The following is a 10780-nucleotide window of genomic DNA, read 5'->3' as shown; positions in this document are numbered from 1 at the left end:
GCAGATTCCTTGCGAAGAGTGAGAACAGAGCAAATTCATATGGTATTTCCCCTAACACTCTCCCAGTCTCTGACTACTTTCAGCTCAGAGAACTTTCTGCTCCTGTTGTAGTTTGTTTAATGCCCCAGTAGATATCTCTTTCATATCCTTTTCCAGTCTTGCTTGAATTCTTGTAAACTCCTTGTATCAGAGCATCCTTTGGTAAAGTGGCTTTGGCTAGTCACCTTGTTGAAGAACTGCCTCCTTTCGTTTGATTTCCCATTCCTCTAGTATTTCACTTTATTTTCATTTTATAGTTCCTAGTTTTTCTGTAGGAAGAGACAACAGTAATCCCTATCCACCCTTCAACATTACTCCTATTCTGGTGGCTCTCTAGCTATCTCTTTTCCAGGGTGAAGGGTCCTAAAGTTCACACTAATTCCTCATGTAGAAGTTGATTTGTGCCTTCTGTTGTGCTTCTGTGAATCTTCTCTAGATCTCTACCTTTTCTGAGACAAGGGGACCAGTACTGCACAGTATATGAAGAGTGGTGAACTGAAATTTTATATAGTGATTCTGCATTTTTTTGCTTTGCTGTCAGTTCTTTTCATTACCAATATTTTATTTTCCTCTTTTGACTGCTGCTGAGCACCAATTTGATGTTTTCAGACAGCTAGCTATCAATCCATCAAAAGGTCTCCCTGGAATAGTGGAGATCACTACAGAGACCATTACTGCAAATGTGAAGTTAGGATTGGTTTTTTGACCCATGTATCACTTCACTTTTACCTACACTGAGTTTCATCTGCCATTTTATTGTCAAGTTTCACAAAGACTTTCTGAGATTCTTGACCTTGCTTCACTATTTTGAATAACTTCATATCATCAGCAAACCTTGTATGGTGAAGAGGTGAGGATCCAGCACAGACTCCTGCACAATTCCAATGGCAAACTTGGAAGTCCATTATGGGGATCCATGCCAGGATTCTCTCATTTGTGCCATAGCTGGGATGTTTATTAGGCAAGTTAAGATACTTTATGACAGGTTTCATTTGTTTGTTTGTTTCCTCAGCTCCCAGAATACTTTTTGTTAAAAACCAAAGAATGAACACTGGCCATCATAGCATTTTATTCTTTTGTTAAAGATGACCGGACAGAGGAATCCCTTGTGGTAATGGTAAGGTTTCCAGTATATCAATGACAAAATGAGAAGTACCACAAACCCCAAAGGTGATTTCCTTAAAAATGAAAGCAAGAAGAGGAGAAATATCATAAGATTCAGCTGATATCCAGGCAGATAAGAACCTCATTACCACAAAATCCTTGCCATCTATCCTCCCATATGAATGACGCAAAGTATGGTGGGCTGGTACACGCATCAGGTTCAGTGGAATTTGGGGACACAGTTATTGAAAAGAGAAAGCGTAACAACATCTGGCTAATTATTATTCAGGTTGTTGCAGCACAGATTTGTCATCTGCTTTAGAAGTATTTAAGGTGCTTGGCAAAATGCAGAATGCAACAAAAACAAATCAGGAATTTTCTAGTCTGCAAAATTTTATTAAGCAACAGCTGGACAACTCTTACAACTCCAAATCATCAAGGAAAAATAGGGCAATCAGTCCATCTCTCAATCATGTAGACAGTAAAGAATCTGGACAAACCACATTTTTATAGGGAAACCAACAATACTTTCTAGGCACCTCCTGCAAAAACTATTACACAAGACACAAAAAGGCAGATCAGGGTAGTTTTTAAGTACAATGGAAACCAAGTATACCATGGTATATTGAGGAGAAAAAAACCCCAAAACTTGAGATTCAAAAAAATAGAATTAAAAAATTGTCTGGGTAAGTAAAGAAGACAAATGGTGTACCAAATTTTCAAAAGCCTTAAGAAAAACATGCTGGGCTTGCTTGTTAAGAATGCATGCACTCTCATGACTCTGTGCTCATCAAATTAAAAAAAAAAAAAGAAAAAAAAGAAAAAAAAAAGAAAAAAAAAAAGAAAAAAAAAATCCCAATTCACGTTCAAAGTTACAGTACCAAAATAATGCATTTATAAACAAATGCAACTCCCCTTCTTTTCCAGGAAACACTACAGTGCCTTTTCAATCAAATGCATCCTCATGCTATTCCACAACACCACATATTTTATCTACAATAAACAACGAGATCTTGAACAGACACACCCTTCCGCAAACACACAACACACAAAGAGAAAAAGAAGCAGTGAATGCAGAAATAGTGAAATGGATGTGAAAAGCAACCTAAGGCAACACATGTATCAAGCAAACAAAAGTAACAAAGGGAAAGCTAGAAAATTTCTGAACAAATTGCTTGAAACAACACAGATAGGAATTACAAGCTGTGTTAGTCCAGTGAAATACTTGAATCAGGTGTCTGCACACTGTTCAAAAATGTTTCTCTTTATTACTTTGACCTTAATCCCTATCTTAAACCATCTACTTGGCCAGTAAGATAAACACTTCAAAAACAAACAACATTTGTCAGGATTCAGAATTCAGATCATATTTTCAAATTGTAAACTGGAGGGCAAGGATTAAGAACAGACTGGGAGGCTTTAGCATCATACCATCTAATTGTTTCATTGAACACTCTGGATAGGCAAGTATTCGGTGTTTTCACGTATTTAATTTTGTCTCACAAAATCACGTTGTCTTGAACCTGCAGTTAGCAAACCTGTGCACTTGCATAGTGCTCCCAATCAATCAATTTGCCTTAAAGCACAAATTTCTTGTTATAGATTCATTTGCAAAATCAAAAGTTGAACGGTTAATTGCTTTTGTCTTAAAAATTTTCTAGATGCAGCAACAATCAAACTGCCCAAACAAACTCCTGATACATCTTCAGAGATATCAGGCAACAGGGAAAGCGGAGTCTTTTCATCTTAAAACATTTCAGTGGGATTTTTTAAGAAGAAAATTAAATCACAGATAAATACAAAGACAAAATAATTCACATAGCCTATTGTTCACTAGTAATAATTAACCTTATTCTTTTGAGAATGGTGTATGTAAATATCAATTCTGCAAAGAGGACCTGTGGTGCCTACCTGCAGACTACTCCTAAGGGTAGCAGGACTCTAAATTGGTATTTGCTAATGAAGGATTATGCCTTGAAGGTGAAGGGACTTGAAAACAAGAAAACTTCGTCTACTAGAATTTTTCCATTTTTGTAAGCAGTATAGCTGATTTGCTCTCTTATGGGAAAACCATTATGCCAGTCTCTAAGTAACATAAACAGCTTGCTCTCCTGTCCTGTGATGGAATCCTAGAAATGTGAATAAGAGTCAAAAATCTGAACTACTACTCTGTGGCCAGGATTTTACTTCTAGCATTCCTCAAAGGGGTTATATGGAACTGTCAACATAGCTGTTGGCTAAAATGCTTTAGAATTTTCTTAAGTGAATATATGGGTCATACAAGTAATTTTTATCTTATAATCACACAGTAATGGGTAAATACATTTTGGATTGAATTCTGCTCTCTTATGTATCTTGGTGTAACCATGTAGTGAGGCTGGAAGTTGGTCTCCTGTCAGCATGCCATGCAAGTGTCTCATCTGTTACTAATTTCTAAGTCAGATTTAGTGGTCTGGAGTCAGTCAGGTCCTACAGAAATGTGCAATTTCCAGACTGTTGCTCTGGGAAACACATTCTTAAAAGCTAGTGAAAATTTGTTCTGTCTTCTCTCCCTTTCTCTCCATCAAATCAGTTTTTGCACTTTCTGCTCTTTTCATATGAGGAATTAAAATGTTTCTGACAGGTAATGGCACCAAGATAACACAGGATCACACACGCCAGGCTGCAAAAAGCAAATGCACTGAAACTGTCTGAGGCAACCATCAGGCAAGATCAAAAATCTGTTTGGAATTTCTGGGAGGACACTAAAAAGACATATCAAGGAAAGCCTGGACCTATGTAAAGTTTAGGCTCAAGCAAAGTCAGATATCCTTGTCTGACACCTGTAGACCCTCATGCATCTTCATAAAAACACAGTTTTACTTGTGGCTGCACCACAGAAAAATTTTCTAACTGAGATGAAACTGTGAGGATTTACCAACACTCAGGCAGCCCACAGCACATGTTACTGCTGCCTCTGGAACTGAGTGCAAAATTATTAATGTGATAATTCATTTTTTCCTCTTTCACCCCCCTCCTTCTCATAGTTTCTTAGGATGTTGCAGAAATGTGTTATTCTTACTGTTTCAAGCTAAAATTTGCCACTCCATGCATAGTGCAATTCATACCAGACTTTAAAGACAAATTTTTAGACTCTGTTAGGAGATCTATTTTGAGGATATCAGCTTTGTTTTTTCAAAAGAATTGGGCTTTCAGTTGCATCTCTTTGCAACTCCATCAAAGCAGATTCTGACTTCAAATAGCCACCATGGCCACTGACTGGCATCAGGGCTTTCTCTGCCCAAAGCTGCTGCAGCCAAACTCCACAGCAGCTTCATGCTGCTCTAGGAGCAGATCTAGAAGGGTGAGTGGAGGAACACCTGCTCCAATAGGTCTCCTATGGAGCATCTTGAAGAGGTAAAGCTGCTGCATCCAATGTCAGGGCTCAGCTCCATCAGCTCTGTGCAGCACTAGCTCACCTGTCAGAAGCACTGTGGCTGTGTTGGAATCAGCTGAACCCAGCTGAAAAAAGAGTGTTATTAGTCTGAGCAGAGGAAAATGCTTCTACTGCCACACACTTGTGCCTCAGCTTATTCCAAGCTAGTTTGCTTGTATCTCCACGTAGCACTGAGTTACAGCACTGCCAAACCCTACTGAACTATGCAATGAACTTCTTACAAACTGAGCCTACATCATTATACACTCTTTTATCATGTAACCCACCTTATTTAATATCTCAAGAAAAAGCACTATACTAAGAAGAGGGAAAGCAAACCAAGACTTCTATTTTTTAAAGCACTCCCAACTGAAATATAGTTAGAAACAAAAAAGAAGAGATTTCTGCAGGTCCCAAAGAAGTCACCTAGACTCTTCGTATTCTACACAGTTCTCCATAGCAAACTCACTGCATCTAGCTGCCAAAAAATATATTTGCCTGCCTGCATTATGAAATTTTTGTATATTATGCAGCAAAACCGGGTCTTCCTACATGCATTTTTAATTTCTTGCAGCAAAACATACCTGCTACCAAACAATTACTTACAAAGATGCTCTTTAAATATAAATAAGTGTGTGTAACTTACTGATACATAGTAATAAAATAATCCATATATCACTTATTACCTTACGCAAGAAAAATAATTTGTCTTTTGGACATTAGCAGGAAATCTACATTAAATTATCTTTAAAAAAACCACTCAAAACTCCATAAAGAAAAATCAAACTCAAACTAAAACAAACAAAAAACCAACCCAACAGAAACAAAATAAACCCCCTAGACTGTTACAATTATTGCACAACTGGGAAAAAAAAGCTTTGGAAAAAATATCCTTTACTACCAGAAATTACTGCATGTAGAAAATAACTATGTATTTCTGAACACTTTGCTACATTCTTCCTAGAAGAATTTACTTATCTACAGGAAAACCCTGTTTTACTAATGAAATAGAAAATGTAACATCTACCTTTTGGCTGAATGCGATAGCAATCTTAAGGATTTAAGTGATTATTTGGGGGGTGTTCTTAAATTTGTTTCTTATATTGTATCTCGGTGGAAAATAAAACAACTTTCACTTGTTCTGTGTATAATTTAGAATCCCACCATCTGAGGTTGCACACTCAGACTTTTACATATTTCCCATTCCTTTCATTAAAATTCTATATATTTCAGAATAATTTCTCTCTCTAATACTGGGTATTCTCTTTGCATTATAATCCTCAATTAAAGGGACTCTCTTAAATTATTTTCCAAAAGATAAAAGATTATCTTATCCTATAGAATTTCCTGACAAGTAAATGGAAAGGATGATGGAAACAGCATTTTTTTCCTAATTTTTTATAATTATTCCTTCTGCTTTGCTGGGGCAGAAACCAGGGCTCTTTCTATGCCAAGGCTCTTTGTGAGTGCCATCAGAAGGATGCAATCATGACCTGGACCAGTGAAGCCAACTAACTCTCCTAACTTGTTTTATGGGTTTTCATTTCTTGGTTCTCCATTAGCACAAAACTTCTGACAATCAGAAAAATTTGGCAATGAACAAAGTGAAAAGGAATACTGTTCCCTGGAATGTTAAAGAAACCGCATGCAGAAGTCCTTCTATTTAGATTAGATTTTCTTAAGAAAAGAACATTCCTGTTGTTTCCATGTACTAATAATTTTGGCTTAAAATTACAGGCAATGTTTCTTCCAGCTGAACATTCTGACATGTGAATAAGTAGCTCTTCCCTCAGCAAGCAAGCAAGCCAGCCCTCATATGTTTCTCCTCTTATGGTGTTCAGTGTGTGCCTGTTAAACTCTAATTAGGGTATGACTGGTTAGCACAGACCTTAGGGCAGGTGAGGATTCTTATCAGCCAACTTTCCTCCTTGTGTTTTGGGATCAGTGGACTAAGAATTCAACCTATTGCTTTTACAGTATATAACTCAATAGAGACAAAGGGCTTAATAGTGTTTCCTCCACATAAAAAAACCCAAGTGAAACATTTCCATTGATTTTTAAGGGACCAGAACCAAATCAATTTTGGTTCCTCTCTTACACACACATTATACAGGCACTTAACCTGCTGAATAAATCATGCATGTGAAAAATAACACAAACAGGCCCAGACAATTAGTGGAAAAAAACCCTAATTAATTAAAGCAAACAAGATGCCAAGGGGAATGTTGTGCCTGATCACTCCCATATACAAGCCTAAGCCGCTGAGCTTTGGGATACAAGCATGGTACCATCTACTTCCCTGCTCCTTTCTTTCCTACATCTGCTTCCTCTCCAATGAACCCATCTTGAAGGTGGTTTTTCCTGGACTTAACCCATGGGGCATTACCCAATCTGCTTTATCATCTCCCTTGGAAACCCTCTGAAACTCCTCTCTGACTGGCAGTGCTCCTCTGTGCTGTACAGCTCTAGTAGCCGCAGAAGACCAGAAGTTAGAAGCTCACTGCATATTATTAATATCTACTACAGCAAGGTATTATGTGATATGTTGCTTTAGAACAAATCAAATGCAACACACATCTGCCTTACTACTAGGATTGAGGAAAAAGAGAGGAAATCACACCTGTTCATCTTAAGTTATATCAACTTTTTCAAGTAAAGAAGTTAAACCATGGATGAAAGACAAAGTATCCACTGACATCTCAACTAGCACATCTTTCCCAGTGTGCCTTTAACTTCAAAAGATTAATTTCTGAAGAAAAACTGCAATGATGTTTTGTAATCTAACGCCCAAATAATTATATGAACAGTTTTGAGGTTTGTGTATTACTGGATGAACTACTTCTGTATCAAAACATATTCCGTAGCAAAATGCTGACAAAGAGGAAAGAGAGAAAGCAAAAAAATATATGCACAATACAAGGACAACACAGAAACTCTTCCGTGCAAGCAACCCTTCTGAAATGCTCAACAGGTCTGCATATCCACCAGAAAGAGCTGCAGCCATGCTACTGTTATAAGCCTTCCTCTGTAACACTCTATGTAAACTTTGGCTTCCCGCTCTTATCTGGAGCATTATATTCTCAAAATACAGTCACAAAGGCTACTCAAGTAGCAAGGTGATAAAAGGCATCATTCTGTCCAATTTTTCCTTCCTCTTTCAACTAATTTGTTCTCCAGCCAGCCATGGTGTTGTTTCCAATAATTAATTTGCTTTCCTGATGAAACTGCTTCTTGTAATGACTTATTACACTTCCGTCTCCTTCCTAATTCAAGCACAGATACACTGTTGTAGAACTTGATTCATACTGATTGCTAAGACTGGGCCTTCTCATACTGGAAAGACTTTGTTTATAAGGTGTAAACACATTGAAACACGAGGAGCATGCACAGGCATGGCCTCAGAGGTACATCTGATCACAGTGTACCTCTCCCAACTACATGTCAAATCAGACAATACTGCTGACCAGTGAGAATAAAAAAGCAATGCTCATTATTTATTTGCCCCTCTATCTTTTGTCACCTACTGAGAGATGTTTATCCCCAATAACTGCACACAAAACAAGCAGACATCAACTTCTTTGATACAGTGGGTTTTTAAACCACTCTCCTGGTTTAGGCCAGGACACGGTTAAATTTTGCAGTAGCCAAGAATGGGCATGCCTAGGCCCTGGAGGTTATTCCATACCACCTCAGAATAACCTCCTATACCACCTCATACCATTTTCCGATGGGGAAGGGGTCCCTACCAGGTCAGGTAGGATGGTGGCGTGGTAGGGTATTGTCAGGGGTTTCCATGTGGTGAGCAATCACGTGTGAATAGCTTGCCTCTTGTACATTCTGTTATTAATATTGTTGCTGTTACTGTTCGCTTTCTTATTTCATTGCTGTTTCCAGTAAATTTTTCTTATCTCACTCCTTAATCTTTACCTTTTGTGCCTCCGATTCTCCTCTCCAGCCTGCGGCATGGGAGGGGGAAGTGAGCGAGTGGCGAGGGGTTTGGAATGTTTCAGAGGGAACGATAAAATTGGGGAATACCATTCCTAAACCACAACAACCACTCACTGGCAACAATTTTTTCTCTTCTGAATGATACATCATTATTTATAAATTAAACATTGACCTACATGTGTCTTCTTGGAACCTGTGGTGCTCAGTTATTAGCAGATCTCAGAGAAGAAACTTATGTGTTCAAGTATTATAGCTTCTTTTTTTTCTATTTTTTTTGCTGCTATCATTGATGTTTTAGAAGTAGAGGAGGAGGAGGAGTACAAACTGGACCAGAAAAAAGTTATGTTCCCTGTTTTAAAAAAAACAGCATGATATAAGGCAGTCTGTTTTAATCCCCCCATGAGCTTACATCAGCTACTGTAGCACAAGTGGCAGAACCACCACAACAAGCCAAAAGCCACACTTCTTCATGTAACATGGAATGGCTCTCAACCCTTCGCTCTTTCTGAGACCCAGCACAACGCTTAAAAAGAAAAAAAAATGGAAACAAAACAAGCTAACAAACAAACAAAACAGAAAACAGCCCCCCACCCTCCACCCCATGACTGATTAGAGTTAATGCCCTTCTGGTGGGCACCAAAATACTTTTCCAGTTTTACTGTCTTCTTCACTCCCAGGCATCTCTGCACACCTAAAGCAGGCTGCCCTGACATTTTCCGGTTTGGACTTTATGAGAAGGTTAACATTTTCTTCTCTCCAGTCTCTGCTTGTTCACTTGAGACGTTGAGTCACATTAGCCAGAGCAACAGCAAAGGCTTGTACTGCAGAAAATGGATACTGAAAGTCCAAAATGTAAGCATTGCCATCAATTCTTCCAAACTGCATCACCTGGGAAGCAGGGGAAGAGAAGAAGGGAAGGAAAAAGAGAAAAATGTCAAAAAAAGTGAATCACAGAAAAGGAATCAGAGAAGAATAAAAGCAAAATCTTTTTGGTCCTTCGTACGAACACCTCACCTCCTGAGGTAATGTGAATGGAGCTACTCACAGAATGGGGTTTGGTGCTGAAGAAGAGTAAGAGCACTGTACTATGTCTGTATAGAGTATTTGACTGCAATATTTGACTCTATAGAGCAAATTGAACTTTAAAATATGTTAGACTCCATACAGCCTTGGTGTAAGTAGATTGTCACCAATTACTTCAGCAGATGTGAGGTACACCAGCATCATGTTTCCTGCAGGAAACTACCATTCTCTCTCTTGTAAAAATCCTATCATCAACCCATCAGGAAAACAGATTCTGCTTTCAAAGAAAAGAGCTTCCAGGGAAGGGGAATAACCAATTTTATCACTGTAGCACTTCATAGGCAGTAAGCTGTGCATTCTTTGCAGTTCTGTTTCCTTTTGCATAAACTTCACTAGCACATAATTACACTGAGAAAGAATTAGCAAAGGGGTAGCGAGAGCTGCTTGAATGCAGGGCTAGTCAGGTTGTTCATTGTTCTTCTGCAGGGAATATCTGAAGTTTGGCCTATTATTACTGCTTTTTCATTCACTTCATCAGAAGCCCAGACTGTATTTGCTCAACAGTGAAGCTCCTTGAGCTATAATGGAGACTGTCTGTGCAAGTCAAGTCAGGCTCTGTTCCCTCACCACCAACAAAACCCGTGGTTGGGTGATTTTGCACAGCTGCCCATGGGCATGTATCCATAGTCATTTAACTGAAGAAGAAAGTGGTATAAATGGCTCTGATCACTGCCTTTGAGCTTTTGTTACAGACAAGCAAAACCAAAAGACTACCACTGGTCACGCATGTTGGATATTTAAGACATCTAACTCCCAAGTTAAATCAGAGGAAATTGAGAACCTTGATCTCTTTAATGAACCAAAAGTGACTTACAGCTGGACAAGGAACTAAATATGAGACTCCTAAATCTCAGTCCAGTGTCCTGCTGATTGGCACCACTTAATAGGCTGGTGTACCATCCCACTTGGGCCACATTAAATGTTTTGATTTTTTGAACTACCTGTCGACCCTTCTACCCATGGGTGGTTCAAAAGTGGCCCACAAGCACTTTGTTCTCGGGAGGGTCAGCGCCTCCCTCCTCTAGCATTAAGAACCAGCCCCAGGGGCCTGGTAACCCACAAGGGGAAATTTTGGCATGGAGAGAACCAAAGTGACTGTCCATTGTCTCTTCCTTAGCTATCTACTGACTGGCTAACCTTTGTGAGCAGGGCAAGAAGGGAGCAGTGTTCACTAACTAGCTGCCATCCACA

The 10780-nt window shown here is 38.8% G+C and overlaps 1 protein-coding gene across 6 annotated transcripts in view; it reads right to left on the bottom strand.

The window, feature by feature from the left end:
- Positions 1 to 1518: 1518 nt before the first annotated feature.
- Positions 1519 to 10780, bottom strand: part of TULP4 (TUB like protein 4) — a 155911-nt gene continuing 146649 nt past the window's right edge. For all 6 annotated transcript variants that reach the window (XM_064649241.1, XM_064649242.1, XM_064649243.1 and 3 more), the window contains one exon: positions 1519 to 9394. In XM_064649241.1, coding sequence (XP_064505311.1) covers positions 9278 to 9394 — 117 coding nt within the window. In that variant the 3' untranslated portion in view covers positions 1519 to 9277. The remainder of the gene's footprint in view (positions 9395 to 10780) is intronic.

Source organism: Pseudopipra pipra, chromosome 3 (genome assembly GCF_036250125.1).
Source record: "Pseudopipra pipra isolate bDixPip1 chromosome 3, bDixPip1.hap1, whole genome shotgun sequence".
NCBI lineage: Eukaryota > Metazoa > Chordata > Aves > Passeriformes > Pipridae > Pseudopipra > Pseudopipra pipra.
This window is presented reverse-complemented; position numbering and strand designations above follow the sequence as displayed.